The sequence below is a fragment of the Lygodium microphyllum genome, chromosome 20 (assembly GCF_053477565.2).
Source record: "Lygodium microphyllum isolate KBCC chromosome 20, Lygodium_microphyllum_v1.1.10, whole genome shotgun sequence".
Classification (NCBI taxonomy): domain Eukaryota; kingdom Viridiplantae; phylum Streptophyta; class Polypodiopsida; order Schizaeales; family Lygodiaceae; genus Lygodium; species Lygodium microphyllum.
In genome coordinates, this window is record NC_141154.1 from 66573685 (window position 1) to 66596425 (window position 22741).

At 42.0% G+C, this 22741-nt stretch overlaps 1 protein-coding gene across 1 annotated transcript in view; it reads right to left on the reverse strand.

The window, feature by feature from the left end:
- Nucleotides 1-22379, reverse strand: part of LOC148018980 (pentatricopeptide repeat-containing protein At4g13650-like) — a 39088-nt gene extending 16709 nt beyond the window's left edge. Inside the window, exons 1-3 of the mRNA XM_087701488.1 lie at nucleotides 18970-22379; nucleotides 18824-18893; nucleotides 18626-18687 (exon numbers count right to left, since the gene is read on the reverse strand). Of these exons, the coding sequence (XP_087557614.1) occupies nucleotides 19060-21363 (2304 nt within the window). The 5' untranslated portion in view covers nucleotides 21364-22379 and the 3' untranslated portion in view covers nucleotides 18626-18687; nucleotides 18824-18893; nucleotides 18970-19059. The remainder of the gene's footprint in view (nucleotides 1-18625; nucleotides 18688-18823; nucleotides 18894-18969) is intronic.
- Nucleotides 22380-22741: the final 362 nt, after the last annotated feature.

Consider the following 22741-nt stretch of genomic DNA (forward strand, 5'->3'; position numbering starts at 1 on the left):
CCTTGGAAAAGCCAAGATCTTCACAAAGATTGATCTACAAGCGACTCACAATCTTGTATGGATTAGAGAAGAAGATGAATGGAAGACAACGTTTTGCACAAGGTATAGTCACTTCGTGTATGTTGTTGTGTCATTCGGTCTCACCAATGCTCCTACAGTGTTTAAACATATTATGAATGATATCTTCCGAGAGCATCTAGATGATTTTGTAGTTATATACTTGGATAATATCTTGATATTCTCAAAAGATCCAAATGAGCATGAGCACGCTGCACCATGTAAAATTAGTTTTGGAAAAGCTCAGAGAAAAATGACTATATACAAAACTTGGGGAATTCTTGGGGTACAATGTTTCCATCAAACAGAAGTAGAATTCTTGGGATACAATGTTTCCATCCGATAGAAGAAGATTTCTTGGGGTACAATGTCTCCCAAAGAGGAATCTTCATGGACCCAAGAAGATCGAGACTATTATTGATTGGCAAACACCCACATGTATCCGCAATGTCCAATGTTTCCTTGGCTTTGCCAACTTCTACAAGATATTTATCAAGGATTACTCAAAGATGGTCACACCACTCACTAGACTCACAAGAAACTCAAAGTTCTCATGGACCCCAGAAGCCAAGAAGACCTTCCAAACCCGAAAGACAATCCTAGTCCACCTACATCCTACCAAGCCATTTTTCTTGGAGACCAATGCATCAAACTATGCCTTAGGAGCCATCTTGTCCCAAAAGACAATCCCACTGGAGTAACTTCTTATTTAGGTTTGATTTTGTCATCGCCTATCGCCCAGGACACCAACAATGCCGATCAGATACTTTATCAAGAAGATCCTACCTGGCACCTAAGAAGGGAGAAGAAGCTTTTGATCAACGAGCAATATTGCTCAAGCCAGAGCACCTCCAGCTAGCAACCATCTCTAGTTGTCATCACCAAGATGACCTTACCTTAATCTAGTTAATATATGAAGCCTTGCCGCATGATAATGGCCAATGTCAAGAGAAAAACTCAAGAGGAAAAAGGAAATAAAGTTTGTGAGTTTCAAGAAACTAATGGATTGTTATGCTTTAAGGATCTACTTTACATCCCTCTAGGAAAGCCGAGACTCCAAGTACTCCAACAACACCATGATACCCCAACAGCACGACATTTTGGAGTTAAAAAGACCTTAGAGCTTATTTCAAGATATTTTTGGTGGCCCTAGATATAGAAAGAAGTTAAGAAATATATAAAATCATAAGATGTCTACAACAAGGCCAAGGTACCTCATCACAAACCACATGGCCACCTGCAACCCTTGCCCATTCCAGTGCAACCCTGGTCTTCTTTGTCCATGGATTTCATAACAAATGTTTCCGAATCAAACAAATATGACTCTATTCTTATTGTGGTAGATAGGTTCACAAAAATGGCACATTTCATCCCTACCACCAAGACCATCACAGGCACAGCTACCGCTAGACTCTTCCTTAGATACATTTTCAGATTACATGGATTCCTAGACAACATCATCAATGATCAGGCTCCCCAATTCATATCTAGTTTTTGAAAGAGCCTTTGCAACCTCCTTGGAGTCCAAGTTAAGTTATCCACAACCAATCATCCAAAAATTGATAGTCAAACAAAATGAGTAAATAGTCTTGGAACAATATCTCCGCTACACCATCATTGGTTTGAGCTCTTGCCCTTTGCAAAATTTTCTTATAATAATAGTATCCATGCATCTACCAAGTAAACTCATTTCTTTGCAAACTATGGCTAGCTTCCAAGGATGGATGTACATCTCTCCAATCAAGTAAAGAACCTTGCCGCTCAAGATAAAGCTCAATACCTAGCAGATATACACCGATAACTCAAGCAACAAATCCCAAAGGCTGAGAATTAGTACAAGCACTATGCGGACCAGTATCGTCATGGTTACTCAAGCATAACCTCCAAACAACAAGATCCTCCACCAAGCTAAACGACCAAAGATTTGGGCCCTTCACTATCGTAGCCCTAATCAACCCAGTTGCTTACCAACTCCAACTCCCCAACACCATGAAGATCCACCCAGTCTTCCAAGTTTCCTTGCTCGAGCCATATCATAGCTCACCACTATGAGGGGAGAGATTGAATCTCTCACTACCTGTCCAGATTGAAAATCATAAAAATTTTGAGATCAAGCATGTCTTAGGCCAAGGATCTCCCAAAGTCGATTGGAATACCTTGTTCATGAGAAAGGATATGACATCAATGCTTGCACTTGGGAACCTACAAAATATCTCCAAAGAGCACCTCTCAAAGTTAAAGAATTTTGTAAGAGAAATCCAAAGAAACTTAGACCAAACCACTAAGCCACTCCTAGAACTCATCGCTAGAGGAGAGGGTGATGTCACAGACATGTCACGATCAAGTGTACAGATTAATTCTTGCTCATGCCATATAAATCCACATCACATGCAAGCACACCCTTAACAAGACATCCTCGAGCCAAGCATGCAAACCGACCCTTGCTATGACATCATAGAACTTTCTAGAAAATATGTCATGTCATCGCTTGCATCATCGATAATGTCATCATAGAACCTTCTATAAGATATGCCATGTCATCGCCTACATCATCGATAATATCAACATGGAATATTCTAGAAAATCTTTAGCCGCTCTCCAATATGGGCTCGCCATAGACCTCCTCAGTCTTACCAATGCCAGTCTTGGGAGCTCAAGGAGTCCAGACCTCCAAGTAAGTAACTTCAAGTTCCAATTCTAGTTCTTGTCTAGTCATAGTATCTAGTCTTGTCTTGTCTTCCATTATGCTCCTGTTGTCTTATCACCTTGTATTCTCATAGTATGAGATCTTGTCTAGTACTATCTTGTATTTTGTTCATCCCCGTCGAGGGAGATCTTGTAATTTTAATATCTTGTATCCATACCTACAATCCTAGATTGTGGAATTTTCTGTATCTTGTTAGCATTGTACCTTGTGCCCTATGCAAGATTATCTTGTAATCAAAATTATTGTAACAAATCTTACATCTAGTCTATTGCTTTCATAACACATAGGAGATGGCCGGTCTATCAGTTGGATGTGAAGTCAACCTCCTTAAATAGGGAGTTAAAGGAGGAGATCTATGTTGAGCAACCTTCACGCTTCGGTTCTTCTGATGGTAAGGTGTACAAGTTGCGGAAGGTACTCTATGGCCTTAAGCAACCTCCCTATGCTTGGAATAAGAATATTGACTTGTTTCTCCAAGAGAAATTGGGATATTAGCATTCCAAAGCTGACCCCAGCTTTACGTTCACACCTTAGGTGGAGGTCATGTGTTGTTTGTGTTTTATGTGGACAACTTGATTGTGACAGGTGACCATACTCAGATGGTCAAGCAAATGAAGGCAACACTTCATGATAAGTTTGAGATTATGAATGAGAAGTTTGAGATGATGAATCTAGGACTTCTTCATTTCTTTCTGGATCATGAGATCTATCAAACTCCGAGGGGGATCTTTATTTCCCATTAGCAATATGTACACGAGCTCTTGACTACGTATAAGATGTAGGGATATTGTAAAGAAGCTAATTTCCACAGCAAACCATTAAACTGAAAATACAATAAATAGACATAAAATGCCAAGAAACCATAGCCAAGGTGGCTAGGCATGAAATGATATTACCAATGTTGGCTGAGAATCAAATGATGAGTGCCTGCAGCAAGATATGCACCCCAAGCTATGGTGGCCAAGAGTATTCACCCTCTTAGATGGTGGGAGGTTGAGACTTCAAACAAGTAATGTTTATAAAATGGCAAAAAGATGGTTCACATATTACACCTCCACCTTTTATACTTATTCTAGACTAAGGCATTTATGCTTTATTACAGATAAACGTCTCTTACAACTCCTATGGACCCAAATTGGAAGGTTGCAACTCATTTCCATTCCCCTTTGATGGATGTTACCTGTTATAAGCAGTTGGTTGGCTCCTTGATCTGGCTTCTTAATACTCATGTTGACTTATGTTATGCTATAGGTATGCTGGTCGGGTTCATGAGTGAATCCGAGATGGTGCATTAGTAGACTGTTCAAAGGATTTTGCGGTTCCTACGGGGGACCCCTAATCTTGGGATCTAATATCCAGCAAGTACAATAGCTACAAATAAGGTTGTCATGTACAAAATGTACGATACGGTACGGTATGATAAAATATGGTACTAATTGGTACCTTATGATTTTATAAGTACGGTACGATATTAGTACGAAAAAAACAAAACAAAAACTTGGTTATTTTGGATTATAGATAATAGAACACATATTTAGAGTTAAAATAGCAATGTCACTCGAGTACTAATCCTACAGTAGGTAATAGCAATTTGGAGCCCTCCAAAATTAGGTGACAGTAGCCCAAGGTTCTTTTAGTCTAGGTGACAGCATACAGGAGGGGACAGTAGCTTTTCTAGTGGTCCAAAGCTATAGATGACAGTTTTCATGATTGTTTGAGCAAGGCAATAATAGTTTTTCAGCTTTTCTCGCAATGAAACTCTGAAATTTCTCTCTACAATATTCTCTCTCATCCTACAGCCATCTCTCAAGTCATCTCAACAAAATCCAACCATTTGAATCATCAAAGATGAAGATATCTCAATTAAAACCCTAGTTTACAATTAAATTTAGGGTTTTGACGCCATCTCAAGATACATGCTCAAAATTGAGGAGTCTAGGACTTAACTTCAACATCTGAAATCGAAGAATTTCAAGGAGATTCAAGAGGCCCAAGCAAACAAAGGGGCAAATTGGTTTGAAGACTTGCTAGTCAGTTTTAACAACAAAAGATACTTGGATTAGTGGAGCAAATCAAAGAATCTCAATTGATTAAAATCAGGGTTTTGACACCCATCTCAAGATGCATGCTCAAAATTGAGAAGCTTAGGACTTAATTTCAGCATTTGAAATCAAAGAATTTCAGGGAGATTCAAGAAGCCCAAGCAAACCAAGGGGCAAATTGGTTTGAAGACTTGCTAGTCAGTTTGATAACAAAAGGCACTTGAATTAATGGAGCAGATTAAAGAATCTCAATTGTACTCCATCCATTTACAATAAAAGCTAAAGAAACATTGCACGGGGTGCCAATTTTGGGACTAACAAGCTGTTCATTGTCTAAGATTGAAGTGGCAAAGTGTGCATTTTCAATTTATATGAATTTTATGCTTGTTGTAATTGTTGATTAATCAAGTTATTACCACCCTATCCAAAAGAAAGACTAGTTTCAATATCCCCTTGACTTTCTCTAGACACTCATCTCCCCATCTATCGACATCTCAAACATAGAAGTTTCCATCCTCGGTGCACTATACTCCATAGATCACTCCCAAGCGAGGTATTCCATCCTCTGCCCCACGTGTCCCTACCCTCCTCCATGGGCTACTCATGCGGTCACCATGCCATGCCTAGTCAATCCATTCCCACTTTTGGATCCACTATACACACTTCACACATGCATGGTGGATACTTTGGTATCCATTCCCAAGTGTATTCCACTTCCCTACCCTTCCCATCCTACAACACTACCACTCATGTTGCTACGCCAAGAATGTCTTCATAGATAAGATTCATTTTAATGAATCAAATTTCACCACCTGGTCGAACTTCATCCAACAAGTGCTTGAATCTCAAGGTCTTTGAAACCTAGTTGTTAGTCTAGAGCCTATGCTAGACCCTCGACTAGCTCACCCTGATCACATCCGTCAATGGAGAACCCACAATGCCTAAGCCAACGTTGAGTTAATGCAAGGGTTGCTTCCTAAGTTCCACGCTCAACTACAACATTTTCCCCTCGCATGTGAGCACTGGAGTCATCTCATTGACCACTATGTGGCACGAGATCATACTCAACATATCAATCTCGCCTTGAGCTTTCAGAGTTTTCCATTAAGAAAAGCATGACCTGAAAGTCAAGATGGCCAAATATCGATTGTTATTCGTGCTAAGTTTGCCACTATTAGCTCACCAAACTCAAATGACAATCAGGTTACATTCTTTTTTAACAAGCTTCTTGAAAAGTATTTCTACTTCATCCAACACATTATCTCGTTGCCCCAATTCTCAACTTTCTAACTCCCTAAGAAGAACAAGTTTTACACACATTAAGCCATATGAACAAGGAGCATCGTATCAAGGCCCACGGTCTCCCACCTAAGAAACCATAGCAGACCATTGCGATTGCCTAGACTCCTAGGCTTGCTACAATCCAGTGAGGCTATGCCTCCCACTACTACCCCGTCTGCTGCTCCTAGCCCAGTTGTTGCCATTGGATATGTGGCACACAATAGCCTCAACTATCAAGAGCCCATACCTTTTACTACCGCCGAAGATTTAGTTAATTGGTCTGTTGGTTTCTCACCCATTGCACTCTCTACAACCATTCTGGGGTCTCCTAAACCCCACCCTAGACATACTTCCCCACCTCATCATGTGTTTGATTGGCAAAGACCTGCTGATGAAAGAACACATTCATGGCCACATCCTTATACTAGCATCTCTCTAGGTACCTTCGGTAACTCTAGGCTAGCATCCTCTAGATCTCTTAGTCCCTTGGACTTATGCATCACGTCCATAGGTTCCAATTACATTTCTATGAGTAGACTAAGGCACAAGATCCCAAGTGTCATTCTACTCAATCACATCCAACTCTTGTTTCATAGCCTTCTTTCAATGTTGTGACTACAAAACCTCCTTCATGGCATTGGGCTCTCTATCATGCATGGCACAACACATCAAAGAGTAGTCCTTTGAGATTACTACGGGCCATCCTATGGCTGCCAATCCTCGGGAACTCCCTCAATCCCTGTACCAGAAAGTGTAACACATGTCCAACAAGGAGACTCATACTCCTCTACTTGCTTTGCCTCTTCCAGGGCTAACACCCCCTCTCAAATCCTAGACACAACATAAGGCTAAGGGATATGGAGTGTTGTCGAAGAAGAAGTTGAGGAAGCGCCTTCATAAACAAATCTACAAGATTATCCTCCATCACGCAATAAACCACATCAATGGTCTCATCCAAGATCTTCTCCTGAATGAAATGGTACTAAATCTCAATTTTCTTCAACCTAGCATGAAAGGTTCCGTGCCAAAGCAATACAACTCTTGTTGTCGTAATGAAGTATCGTATGACCTATTTGAGGACTCCTAGTAACCTTCAAAGCCTAGAAGAAAGGGCAACAGTGGGTTGCTTCTTGCTACTCCACGAAATAACAAAAGAAAACTTGGAGGCATCACGAGCTATAGCCTCGATCACGAGCTCCGCCAAATCATAAGACTCCAAGATGGCAAGCATCATTACGCCCCATGTGCGGTAGTTCTCCCCATCAAGCTTTTGATCTAAAGGAAGAGCCAGCAAACAGGGGGACCTTACAGTCCATAATAGCATAAAACTCCACGTCAATTTTGGTTGACATTGTAAATAGGATGACCTAAACAAAAACAAGGGCAGCCTCCTCTAACTCCGTGCATAGTGTCGATGCCTGCTAGGGCTTCCTCCACTCATCGTCAAAGAGTTTCACCTGTTGCAGGCGATGAAAACTCCGTGCACAGTGTCAATGCCTGCTAGAGCTTCCTCCACTCGTCCTCAAAGAGTTTCACCTATCGAAGGCGATGAAAACTCAAAATCTACAGCAAAAGGCTGAAAACGCAGCCCTTTCTCCTTTATGAATAGAAGGGCCTGCAAAAAACAACTTCGCTCCTCTATGCGCAACCTATTCACCACAACCTCCAAAGGCTGAAAACTCAAACTTTTGTCATGAAGAATACTCTCGATCAGCTCTATCCATGATCAATCAGCCCTTCTATGCTACTTTGATACCATGTCAGAGTGCAGCAAATGCAAAAATGTATAGACAAGACTGAAAGAAAATGAACATGAGAAAAAGGCAGAGAGAGAGAGAGGAGACAAAAGAACGCAAAAATCTACAGTCAGTGAATGCTGAAATGAAGAGGGCAGATATACAAGGCCATTGATGTATCTCCTCAAGCCATCTCTCTCCCACCAGCAACTGAAAAGCAAGTGAGGAGGGCAAGCTACTACCTAGGCCTAAATAGGAGGAAATAATGCAATAAACTTAATGCAAACGACTGGCAAAACTAGCTAACATGGTCAAAAAACTGCTAACTACAGCACAAGTGAACAAAATAATCAGCAATCGATCCTCCAGCTGCCATGTGGCATCATGCCTACCTAACAAACTATCTGTACACTGTGCCTACTGAAAATGCCCATTGACTGACAGCAATAATGAATAATGCCCTCCGAGAGAACTAACTGCATCAATGGTAACCTGAGAAATGCTACTCCAAGGGATGACTAATCTCTAACACCAAAGGCACTAAATCAAGTGCCCAACTATCACTTGGATCTCCAAGTATGGGATGCTCAACACCCCCTCTGAAGCTGGAAACTCTATGAACCAAACATCTCGACTCATATATACTTGCCTGAGACGGGATCATAAAGCCTCTATAATTGGGACTACGAGCTATAACCCATGAAAACCTATCGTTTGAAAGCCAGCTCAAACTTATCCCTTTGTTTCTTCAAGATACAAACATAAGCATCACACCCAAACTCTGAAATAGAGACATTCGGCTTGTGCCCAAAGTAAGCCTCAAAAGGTGTCATACCAACCATAGTCGATGTAGGGGCTCAATTAAGGATGTGGACAACAGTGGCCATGGCTTTGGCCCATAGACACTAAGTTGTCTCCTGATGCTCCATGAAACATCCCCCTTGGATCCAATCTACACACAAGACACAATGCAAGGTAAACTCACAATAAAAGCGATTGGACATCAGACTCGCCTCCCAACCATAGAGCCAAACAAGCTCGACTCCCAAGCCTCCGAGCTAGCAACACTCCGGGTAACAACCGCATCCAAAGAGTTATCATCCCATACCACCAACCCACACCATCCTAGTGTATGGATGCATTGACCAACATGCCAAGAGTCCAAGAGTAACAAAATCCCGAAGGTCATGATCGTCGAGGAGACACTCCGTACGACACGACCATAGAGGGTAGTTTGTCGCATCCAACTTGTTAGATATGTATAGAGAGGGTAGGACTAGCACATGCTCAAGAGATGCCATCAATGCCAATTAGGAATTGGAAACCCTAGAAGAATATAACCGGAAAGAGGGCTAGGATGGTGGTCGATCTGAATGATCTCACACAATCCCCCACAGCATACATGTCAGCCATAGATGTCCTTCAATAAGTACCTCCAAGAAAACAAAGAAGATGCTGCCACTAGAATGAAAGCAACCAATAAGAGGTGTCCTCGAGATAATCGGGGTGATTGGCCGAGGCAAGGTATACGGAGAGTATCCGATGCCGAAGGGAACACACAATGCCGGGCAAAAAGATGGAACAATAAATGCGAAGTAAAAAGATGTTAGTAATGTACCAGCAGTGTCCAAAAATGGTGTACCTGAAATAAACACAAATCTACCCTGCTGCTAGCCTGAAAAAGAGAGGCTGCCCAACACCTAGAATAAGTTGCCTCGGTCAGAAAAGACCAATCAGCCTGAAACGTAGCAAAGAGAGGATGCTGTCCACCTGCTGTAAACAGGCCACCCAGTCAAGAACAGTGCTACCCAGCATAGAAGAGCTGCTGCCTAGCCTTAAAGGCTGCAACCCAACAGAAAGGAGGCTGCCCAACAGCAAAATGCAGATTCAGGGGGGGCTGCCTACAAAAAATACAGACAATGTAGGCCTGTTCCTGCAGCGAGTGTGTTAGGGGCTGCCTACATAAAAACACAGGTAATATAGAGGCCTATTCCAACAGACCCAAAAAATACTGCAAACATGGGATTTGCCTTCGGAAATGAAATCTGAATGGGCAGAAAACAGGCTGCCCAGTCTGTAAAAGCTGGCTGAGGGCAGAAATAACGCCACTCTACCAGCCCATTAGAAGCTAGCCAACATAAAAAACGACAATGTTTCCTAGTAAATGCAGTAGTAACAGGCTGGAAACAGACCGCCCTGCCCTGTTTGACTCCAAACGCAAGGTCTAAAGCACATACAAAGGAGCCCGGCAAGTTTTGTTGCGGACAGCACACTCTTTGAGATCTCCGGCTCCCACGTGTGGCTCTGATACCGTGGGAGAGAGTGCAACAAAGAGAGGAAAGTAAACATGGAGAGAAGAAGACAAAGAGAGAACACAAGAGAGAGAAGGAACAATGTGACTACAATGGCTGAAGATACAAGGCTGCAACAGTCAGCCCCAACACGTAGCTCTACACATCAATGTGAACGCCACATGGTAGCAAGGGGATGAGAGAATGAGGAGGGGTGGCTGATCACGAAGGATCAATGATGGATGATGGATGATGGATGATGAAAGTGGGAGGGTAGACCACCTATATATAGGCAAAAAGAAGGCAAAACCCTAAATATGGACAAAGCCCTAAAAATGGCCAAAAGTGCCCAAAAAGAAATGCACTAATGTGCCCTCCATCTAAAGTGTCTAAAACAGATAAAATGTCAGACAAATACGATGTCAAAAGCTCCTAATGTCCTCGTATGACTCAAACTAAAGCTCACGCAAGAGATGACCACACAAGACACACATGATTGCTAACAATACTTATATTGCTCTAATGTTATCCTCAAGAAAGCATTTTCCTTCTCTAACAAATCTCTTGCCAACTTATATACATTGCTGATGGCATCCAAATGTTATGTATATCTTGAGAGGTCTTTACAAAGCTCCCTAAAGACATGATATCCTTGAATGAAGGCATAGATTAATCAAAGGATCTTTTGGATACTCCTCTTCTAGTTGATTTCGATGAGGACAACTATGAAAAAGTTGTGCTTACATGGGATAATAATGATACCCATGCATCATCTACTCTTCTTCACTGTATCTCTAAAGTTCTTCTCGCGGTCACCTCTTGCAAGACTGCTTCAACAATATGGGCAAAGCTTCAAGTGTTTTACGAAGCTCCTTTGACCATGCATGCAGTTACCCTTTATGCACAGCTCTAGTAGATGAAGTTTGAACCAAAGGATACTATTCAATTGTTCTTGCTTCGTGTTACACAAATATGGGACCAACTTCGATACATGTAACCTACCCTTCCAAAGGCTCATCTTGTGGGGGTTATGCTCTACAAGCTCCCTTTGGAGTTTGATGGAGCAACCAATGCTTTGCAGGCCCAGACATCATCAATACAATTGAGCTTTACCCATATATCCTTGATGCTGCTTGAGCATGAGGCATCTTTTTCCATCCCAATATGGGGGCTCCAGTGAGGCCTTTGCAGCTTCAAAGAGAGGTGACAGGAAGAAGAAATTGAAGGCCCAATGCTATCACTTGGTAAGAAGGGACATCTATGCAAGAATTACAAACAGTTGGCAGCTTCGAGGAAGAAGAAGGAGAAACAACAGCAGCAAGATATGGACTCCTTTGCTGAGTCATCCGCCTCCTTTGACTCTGACTCGAATATTTAAACCAAGGCCAAGGCCAAGGCATAAAAAGAGGCATCTTCTTCGAATCACAAGAAGGGCTTTGTAGCCCCTCCTACTTTCTAGTGCAAGTGATGCAGTCATCCCTCACAACTCTCCAATACCAAAGAGGGAGTGTGAGAGGGTGGTGAGGTGGGGTGGGTGAGTCACATCTATATAGGTATATAGGAGCACAAGTTCTAGAGAGAGACTTCCCTAACGCATCAATTGATAGATTTTGAAATCCTGAAGCTAGGATTGACATCCATGTTTATGATAGGCTATTACTTGACAAAGAGCAAGATTGGCTCCTAGTCTGAGCTCACATGAGGGGACAGTGTGAGGATAGCGAAAGGGGTTGGTGAGGGAAGGAAGGTGGTGGTGACTGAAGAAGGTGGTGAAGAACGACTGAAGAGAGGTGTGAGAGTTTGGCAGTCTTGGCCAAAGGTGGGGAATCCATGTTCACATATTCTCAAAGGCATTTTTAACAGGATGATCATGTATGCTACTATGAGTAGCATTGATGACGAACACAAAGAGATGCTATGACTCTTCACTATTTTCAGGTTCTAGTACAATCAACATCAACACTCAAATTCTCTCCAAGGCACTTGATAGTGGCTTGATCACCCACTACTTGGATATCCATGGTCCTATTCTAGTAGTCTTTGTTGTATGGACTATGATGACTCATTATCATTGTATCATTGTATTCTATCAGATCCCCCATGATTTGAGAGAGATTGTTAGTAGTCTAGTCAGCTCATGTGTGAGTCTGCTGGGATGTGTCAGGCATTATAGGACATTTTAGGTATTTTTTAATGTTCATTATGGTGCTTATTTTGGCATTTTATATTGGCCAACCTAATGTTATTTATGGCATTCTTTTGACCTGTATATGTTGACTCCCTCCTCCACATCCATTTGTCATAGTGACATGGGATAGGTTTTGGGAATGGAAACGGGAACAGGAACAGGAACAAGGACTAGAATTGCCATTTCCTGTCACCATCAAAGGGGGCTCTAAAAAGGGGACAGGATTGAAGGTTTGAGAATAGGCTAAAATTGGGACGGAAAGCTAGAAAATGGCCATTCCATGTCACTTTGTCATTCATTCATCACTTGTTGCAAATCCAGTGAATACCTCGTGGAGAGAGGAAGCCATTGCCAGTGCCCATGCAGCCAGTAACTCACTGTGATATGAGACTATCTCGTGTTTGGTATATGAATTTGATTTCTCGAGCACATCTCTGAGTTCTCCTTTGTAGTGTTCTTGTGTTTTTGCTTTCCTCTTTCTTTTGTCTTGTGTTCAGCAGCTTATTTCAGTATTCTTTCATGCTTTCATTGCTACATCCACTTCTAACACAGCCGAGTCCTATTTATAGGACTCAAGGCCCTATTGTACATATTCATTGTGTGATTACCACTCTTGAATGTGCGCAATAAGGCCTTGAGTCCTATAAATAGGACTGGCTACCCTAACCTTGAAGTGTCCTTGGTGCATTCGCAGTAAATTACTTCATAACCACCATGATCAATGCTACTAGTGCCCATCTAAATATCTCAGGACATAACACTCCATCATAGTTCACGTCATCTTGATCACAGTACAATTCTTCCACTCCAATATGCCATTCTCCAGAGACATGTTCGTGTTGGCAAACTCCTAGTGAATGCCACAATCTGCTACATAAAACCAAGCTGGCTCATTGGAGACAAGCTCCCCTCTTTTGTCAGAACATAGGGTCTTGAGTTTCCTATCAAACCTGTTCTCCTCAAAGATCAACCAATCCTTGAAGTGTAAGAAAGCCTCAAACTTCAGCTCCAAGAAATACGTCCGAGTCATCCTGCTAAAATCATCAATAATTAGCATATAGTATAGACTGCACGTAAGGAACTCCATCCATCTCGATCCACATAAGTCTATTGAAACAATCTCCAAGTGTTGCTAAGCCCTACGTGAAGCCTTGTAGGGAATCGCATTTGTATGCTGCTTGCCACAAATGCAAGATACACATGGCGAATGGCTCACCCCAATCTCTTGCAATCCACACACAAGCTAACCACGAGTGCCTTCCAAAGGTACTCATAGTTGCGGTGGCCAAACCAAGCATGCCATAGGTCGGTCTGAGCTTAAGAAGAGAGAATAAGAGAAGTAAAGGTTGATGAAGTCTGCACCTCGTAGATCCACTCTCCTCATGACCTACACAAAGAACCTGTCAAGAATCTCCATTAAAAACTAGAAAGGAGTCCTTACCAAACTCAACCATAAGACCAAAAGCACAAATCTTGCTCACTAAAAGAATATCATATCCCAAACCCGCCCCTTTGAGAACTTCTCATATGTGGACACCACCTTGCCTATTTGGAATCAACCTCATATCACCTTTGCCTTTGATAGGGACCGAAGAGTTGTCACCTATGAGAATTTGCTCATGCATCATATGCATATGAACAATACCATCTAAAGGAGAAGTCATATGGCACGAAAGTGCCACTATCCACAATCCATTCACAAGACTAGGGGGCCAATATCGTTGCATCATTGACCGCCAAAGGAGCATCCTCAATAACCTCCAAATGAAGAAAAGTGGCCGCTGATAAAGGAGCAACCACCGCTCCCGAGTCCTTTAAATTTTTCTCGTTCTCGATGTCCTTCTTATCCTTGTTGAGACAATCCTTCCAATGACTTGTCTTACCACAAACGTGACAAGTATCTTGCCTAGTCATCTCTCCTCCTCCTCCTCCTTTTCCTCCTCCTTCTTCTGGGAAGACTAGAATGTCAACGTCTCCGACTTGGGAGCATTCTAATCTTTGAGTTGTTCCTTCTAGTCCATGACTCTCGAAAACAACTCTTCCCACTTAAGGATCTCTGTCCATCCTAACGCATTCAAGGTGAAATAGAAAGAACTAAATCGGGGCAATAACTATGAAAGAAGAGTTACCACCATGTCCTCCAAGGTAATCACCTTTCCAATGTTCTAGACTTGCATCTCCAATTATCAAAGCTTATTGATATGCTCCTATTGAGCTACAAATGCATTAGCTTCACTTAGACAACCCCAAAATCTGCTTAATTAAGAAAAAAACCTTGTTTGTTTAAAAAGAAATGCGTTCCTAGAGAGTATCTGTATTCCATAAGCACAAACCCACTTGGGAGGGCCCAAACTTTCTATAAATAGGTATGTTGCCCTCCATTTAGCCCTAATCTTATTTTTGCAGATTTCAAGTATTTCAACTTGCTGCCCATACCCCAAACACAGAGGACATCGCAATCCAAGCTGGCCATTGCTGTCTACAACAGTCTAACGCCTATTTCCAACCTACCACACACTATTTAGAGCTGATTTCAAAATATTGATTGCTGCTGCTGGTTTTTTTTGCAATTTGTCTTTCTCTCTCCTCACCTAAGTTTTTGCATTTGCTGTTCTCTCTTCTACAGCCTGCATTTTTAGTCTTTCTCTCTCCTACAACCTACGTTTTTAGTCTTTCTCTCTCCTCACCTGCGTTTTTAGTCTCTCTTCTCCTGCACTACTATCTGCATCAAATTCAGCCTTTGCTGGTGTTCAACATCCGAAGGCTGCCTTGCTAGGATTCGAGATCCATTTGGAGTACGACATACTCTCTAGCTCATTACCCCTAACCTGATCCTCGAGATACAAGAGTTCGAGGTACAATATTCATTCGCTACATAGTGTATTTACTGCATAAGCATTGTATATTTAATAGTCATATCACTTCATTCATTCTTTGTGTTCATTGTCTCTGAGTTACCCTAACCCTAATAGTGTTCTATTAGTCTATGCCTTGTCATATGGTGTTATTTCTGTTTTTATGCTAGGGTATTTCTTCACATGGTATCAAAGCCGAGTTCTCTAAGAGAAACCTAGGCTTTGATCTGAAAGCTCTATACAAGAAGTAGGAACAACAGAAGAGCAAATGGCTTTGAGCACTGCTTTCCCACCACTTCTCACATTTGAGCCAAATCCATCAAGGAACGAGTCAAAGTGGGCCTCACAACTTACTTCACAAGCTCTTGACATGGCCGGACAAAAATTGGACTACCATGGAGTTCCACAATCTTACAATATCACTGTAACTGAGTACCTCATTTTGATACATAGAGCCCAACAACAGATAGAAGGTAAGTCTGAATTTCACCCTTTAGATTCAATTCACCAATCTACTAACCATGCAGAAAGGGCAGAATCTCCACTTAGGACTAGCCATCCACAAGTGGAAACTTGCATAGAGTACACTCCATTGCATTCATACTTATTCTCTCCGGTGCCAGGTATATCTACCATTTTAGATTCTATTAATGATGATTCTCCTTCTCCTATTAGTATAGATGATTTTCATGATAAAGGACGTATGCAAATCAATTTTTGGTTTATGAGTAATGAGGAAGACAAATATTTCTTTATGAACTCAAAACTAGATAAGCAATTGAAACAAGAAACTATGAGTACTCCTTCCTCTTCTTTTCCTTCAAACAATTTTGTTTTCAAAGGTCAAAATGAAATAGGTACATCTTCATTATTATTATTTCAATTTAATGCATTTAATGGACAAAAGAAACCCACTTTATTTCCCACATCTACATCTATCACAAATCCATTTAATCTCCCTCCCATCCCACTCTCTTATTCCACTGCCACATCCTTTCAGCCTCCATTAAGTGCACCTCATGTTACCTCTCATGTAGGATCACTTGCTTGTAATCATCACACAAGGAGAGTCTTCAAACTTAGGCACAACCGTTAGGACCTCTCACATACTTTCGGGATCATTGCAGCTCGAGTATTCCCCCCAATCTCTTCCAAGTATGGATCAGTTAATGCCACAGTCTGCCTCCATGTCATTACCTAGTGGACACTGTGGTCATTATGCTCTGTCGTCCCAGCCGACATTTAGACAAGGCTTACGTGTCCCAATGCCTCCATCTCCACCGGCACCTTATGGAAACATTCATGTTCCAATGCCTCCGCATCAATTGACTCTCATTGGACACTCAAAGCCTATTTCTGCCTACCCACCTCTTCCCCCTCCTTATTAGACACCACCACCACCATCTAATCCTCCATATCCATCTTACCCCACATTCCCAACACCTCATGATTCTATCTCATGTTCCGCCAAGCATGCATTCAATGGCAAGACTCATTTTAACGGGTCAAACTTTACAACTTGGTCAAACTTGATGAGACATGTCCTTGAATCACAAAACCTATGGGATCTTGTGCAAGGGTTGGAAACCCAACCCAATCCCGCACTTGTTCCATATGAGATCGTCCGCTCATGGAAGGCTAGGAATGCCTCCACTATTGTCGAGTTGATGCAGGGCTTATTGCATGAGTTTCATTCTCAGCTTCAACATTTTGACTTAGCATCAAAGCAATGGGCACACTTGACTGACCGTTATGTGGCTCAGAATAGGACCCATCGAATAAATCTTAACCATGAGCTTCAAAACTTCAAAATCTTTGACCGGGATGACTTGAAAGTCAAGTTGGCTGAGTATTGGTGTCTCCTTGCCGAATTCTCCACTACAGGGACTCCTAGGTCCTTTGATGATCAAGTCACATTGTTTCTTAATAGGCTGTCACATGTAGAAATCTGCAGTAGATGAATGCTAAAATGAAGAGGGCAGATTTATACACAGGTTGTCAAAGTATCTCTGCACGCCAATCTCTCTCTCCATCTGAAATGACAAGTGAAGAATGACCGGGGCAGGCAGCCTATAAATAGGCATGAATAAAAGCAATAAAATAATCACGCCGGCCAGTAAAAAACTGGTGGACTGCTGCACAGGTACAACCACTGAATAAAATAATGCTGAAATGATGCACAATAAAAACAAGCTGCCAAGTGGCACCCTATGTGGTCTGTCTAGCATGCCCGACTGCTCAGAAATGCTGATAATGGCCTGTAGACTGCATAGAACTCTCCAACCTGATAAATAGGAAATGCGTAAATGTGCCCAAGAGTGCTAATTGTACAACAATAACCTGCCAATGCCTGTTCAGGGGATAAATAAATCTCTAACAATAGGCAGCAGAAAACAGCCCATTTCAACGGCCATGGTGCTCTCTGAGTAGTAGCAGAGTAGCTCTCTCATAAGAGCTATGCCTTCAGCATAACAATGGCAGCTGGAGTTCTTTATTCCAGCTCAGAACTAGTAGAGAGTAGGAGCATCTGTGTCTTCTGAGCCAATGATTAGAGTGAGCACCAACTACTGAAACAGGACAGCACCATGGATCCATAACTCGAAGTGCTCTGATATCATGATAGAAATAAGCAGAGGCATGGAAGCAAAGAGGCAAGTAGGGAGTACACAGTTGCAGCTGATAAAGAGAACATAAAACCATTGTTTATTCAAACGTGAATGGACCTTTATTAAGGCATTCCAGACAGTGGTTTGTGAGAGTGGTTTAGTAGGTGTAGTTTCACATAAATGGTATCTAGGTGAATCTCCTAAACTAGTGGGGTAGATACTAATGTTCCTATTATGCAGTGCACATGCCAAAGGATTTGACATTTCAACATATAAAAGGTAGATACATTCTTGCTGCCATTTTACTCGCAAAAAGTTATGCAACATGCTCCAAAAGCCAATTAGGACTAAGTTTTCTTCAGATTGATTTTGAGCAAGCCTATCACAGGCTTGAGAATATCTTATCCCTTGGTCCCTCTCGGGTATGGGTCTAGGCATCAAGTTTGTCAACACTTCCTTGAAAATGTAGGCTAGAATGGCTGTAAATGGCACTCTGACTATGATAAGAGTTCACAACCAAATATAGTTCAAGAATAACTGAGATCAATTATATGAAGCCATCACCTTAAAGGCTCAATATAGGCATGTTGCATTACTCATGTTGTTTGATAGAGTTTTGTGTAAGTGTGAAATCAATAATTAAGTAGGAGTCATGCCTAACTGAGAATCACACCATTAAAGGTCTTTATTAGCTACATTCAAGAATGTTAATGCAGTATCACTAGTGTCAATCAAAACAAACAAGTCACTACCTTAGTGTAATAGCAGCACCTCACCCAATATTATTTTGCTAAAACCATTAGACAAGAAAAATGGTTTGGAAAATGGAAAATTGAATAAATTTCGAAAAGGTCAGTCTCACCATGCAAAGCCTTCTAGCATCCAAACAGGTCCAACAGTCCAAAAACGTGACCTCAAGGCCCCCTGACGTGGAAAGTTAAATAAAGAAGGTACATCAGTATTTGACTTGCGAATAATTGTTTGCTTACAGCATATCACGGAGAAATGGATAAGAAAGAAAGCAATCATAAAGACTACTAATATGTGAAGGAAGTCCAACCTTTGCAGCTAAGACCTGAATGTGACAGCTTGCTGATCAGTAACTCCCATGTCCTCCACAAGGTTATGACCTGACTCAGCGGCTTTCATGGGTCAACACAATGCGTTTCAAAATTATAAAGATGTAAATACATTACACACTTATACCTTTGGGCTGAACCTTTGAAGCCTTTGTATTTCAGCTTTCAAAAATTTGAATAAGAAAAAAGAATGGAAGGCAGAACCTGCTGCATTTGTTCAACAGTGTCCTGACCTCTTCCATGCTTTCTTTTCAACTCTCATAGCCTCAACCTTATCTGCATCCTCTTGCATACCAGCATCAGCATAAATGTTGTACATGCAAACATAAGCTGCAAAGTCCTTCTCGTTCTGCTGCAGTGCATGTTCAAAGGCATACCTTCCAAGATTCACATTACCCCATTTTCGACAGGCACCCAAGATAATATGCCACACCACAGGATTAGCATGAAATGGCATCTTCTTGACCATTGATATCGCATTGCCTAGTTGACCTGCACGACCAAGAAGATCAAGTATGCAAACATAGTGTTCACAAGTTGGCTCTAAGTCATAATCTTTGCTCATGCTTTCAAAATACATCAGGCCCTTCTCCAATAAACCTGCGTGACTGCATGTGTTAAGCACACTAACAAAGGTGACCAGATCTGGCTTTATACCTTGGCCTATCATTTTATTAAAAGTAACAAAAACATTTTCTTCCTGTGCAAGTTGGGCATATCCTCCAATTAGTGCATTCCATGAGACAGCATTTCGGACTGGCAGTTTGTTGAACACTTCTTGTGCTTTGAAAAGCAAGCCACATTTAGCATACATATCAACCAATGAATTGCCAACAATGATATCTTTTTCCAGTAGCCCAGCTTTTGCAATCTCAGCATGCATCTCCTGGCCCTTGTCTACAGCACCTATGCTGCTACATGCCTTCAAACAACAGATGTAAGCAAAGGCATTTGGACAGATGCCCTCCAGCTGCATCCTCCCTAAACAGGTCACCGCCTCCTCTCCACAACCATGTTGCACATATCCAGAGATAAGTGCACTCCATGTATAAACATCTCGACTTGGTAGTTTTTCAAGCACTTCCTGTGCTTTTTCGAGCCAGCCACATTTAGCATACATATCAACCAATGCATTGCCAACAACAAGCTCTCCTTCTAACAACTGTTTTTTGACAATTTCAGCATGAATTTCTTGGCCCTTGTCTATGGCTCTTAAGCTTCCACAAGCTTTCAAGATGCAAACAAAAGTGACTTCATTTGGCAGAACGCCATCCAACTGCATCCGTCCATAGCAGTTAATTGCCTCCTCACCCCACCCATATTGGACATAGCCAGCAATTAGTGCGCTCCACGTGACTACATCCCTGTCTGCTAGCTTATCAAACACTCCTTGTGCTTTTGTAAGCATGCCGCATTTGGCATACATATCGACCAATGCAGTCCCAATGGCTGGATCTTTTTCTAACAACCCATTTCTCACAACCTCAGCATGTATTTCTTGACCTTTACCTGTGGCTGCTACACTGCCACAAGCCTTCAAGATGCAAATAAACGTAACTTTGGTTGGACAGATACCCTCAAGTTGCATCTGTCCATGACAGCTCACTGCTGCCTCAGCACACCCATGTTGAGTATATCCAGTTATTAATGAAGTCCATGATATAATATCTCGAATGGGAAGCTTATTGAAGACTTCTTGCACTTTTGCAAGTGCACCACATTTGGCATACATATCGACCAATGCATTGCCAACAATGGTGTTTGATTGCAGCAACCCTCTTCTCTCAATCTCTTCATGCAGTTCTCTGCCCTTGTCTATGGCTCCTATGCTGCCACAGGCTTTTAAAGTACAAACAAATGTGACTGCACTTGAAAAGATACCCTTCAACTGCATTTGTTCAAAACAGTTGAGTGCTTGCCTACCATGTCCATGCTGTGCATATCCTGCAATTAGCACACTCCATGTAACTACATTTCTAACTGGAAGTTTGTCAAATACTTCTTGTGCTTTAGACAGAAAACCACATTTGGCATACATATCGACCAGTGCAGTGCCCACAAGAATATCTTTTTCCAACAATCCACTTCTCTCAATCTCAGCATGTATTTCTTCACCCTTATGTATAGCTCTTATGCTTCCGCAGCCCTTCAAACAGCTCAAATATGTGATTGCATTGGCAGACATGCCTTGCGATTGCATACGCTCAAAACATTTCAGTGCTTCATCGCCATGTCCATGTTGTGCATAACCTGTTATTAGTGCATTCCATGACACTACGTCTCGGTCAGGAAGCTTGTCAAACACTTGCTGTGCTCTTGCGAGCAAGCCACACTTCGCATACATATTTATCAAACTGTTGGCAACAGATACATGCTTTTCAAGCAACCCCGTTCGAGCAATGCGGGCATGAATGTTGCATCCCTTCACTAAATCCTTTGTCTTGGCACAAGCTCTAAGAGAGGCAACAAGAGTGTGCCGGCAACGAACATCATCCTGCATTTTCATTTTGATCGTGCTCATTTTCTCCTCCTCTCAAGCTTTGCTGTGAACTCCCTACCCCTGATGGACTTATAACTGACCATCAGTAAGCTTATGCTGAAGCCATGTGATTTGTGTGGATAGAACCTTGTGCGGCAACCATGATCTCTCCTAGAGAGACATGGTTTCGAATGATCTGCAGCTAAGTTAATCCACTCCAGAGCGCAGCTTACAGGCACAGCTGACAGCTTGCAAGCTGATGCTGCACACGACAGCATATCCAAATCTTCCTGTCTTCTCATAATCTCTCTTGTCCGATCCAAATCTTCCTGTCTTCCCATAATCTCACTTGTCTGTGCGCACAGGTCAAGAGGTGTAAGGGAATCAGGTCTCATCTAGCATCAATGTCTGCATAATCTATATGTATAACCATAAAAGGACTGGTCCAAGCCTGATGTCACGATCAACCCAGCCGTATATATGGCAATGTATGTATAATCTATATGTATAACCATAAAAGGACTGGTCCAAGCCTGATGTCACGATCAACCCAGCCGTATATGGCAAAAGAAAGTGTGATTTGGAAGTACGTTTCTTTTCTACGTCTGTCTCTCTCTCTCTCTCTCTCTCTCTCTCTCTCTCTCTCTCTCTCTCTCTCTCTCTCTCTCATATTGGGCAAACATCCCAAGGTCTGCTATATTCGAATTCCGCCGTATCTCGAGTGCCTGCTTCTTCTTGTCCGTCTAGGAGATTCTTCATCGTCTTCCTCTCCTAGCGACTCAGCGTTACAATCCTGCATCCTCTGCCATGGCCTACCTTTCCTTTTCACTTGCAGGTCACAGCCGAGAAGACGATAAGAAATGATCTAATTTACAGAAGTGCATCGTGTCATATGCGGGAGCACAGGCGGGTACTTGATCCGACAATGGTGAGTGCAGAGGGCAGCACACAGGGGACACTCTCGACTTCCTGCCGCCATCACCACGACGGGACTGCTCGGCCTGGCCATTGAGAAAGTCTAGAGCTGGGCGCCACTGGTGCCAGGCGCCGCCCACGAGATTACATATCCACCAATGCGGAGCATTTTGACCTTCGACAGAAGGCCAAAAAGAAAAAACAAAACAAAACCTTATAAATTATTATCAATATATAATAATTGCATCCGTATCATTGTCTTTCAAAGGCCAAAGGTGCAACCACCGCCTAAGGGTTGAGGCCCAAGGCTTAGAAGTTAGAAGGTGGACTTAACCCTAATTTTTAAACCTAAGACTACAAACTCCAATACAATTCAACCCTTATTCTCTATGTACTTTCTATGGTACATCGGCAAGTCATCTCTCATTTTGATTATTGATTGTTGATCTTATTATCCTAAATGAATAGAAACTAACGAATATCAATATGAGATGGAGCCATTGAT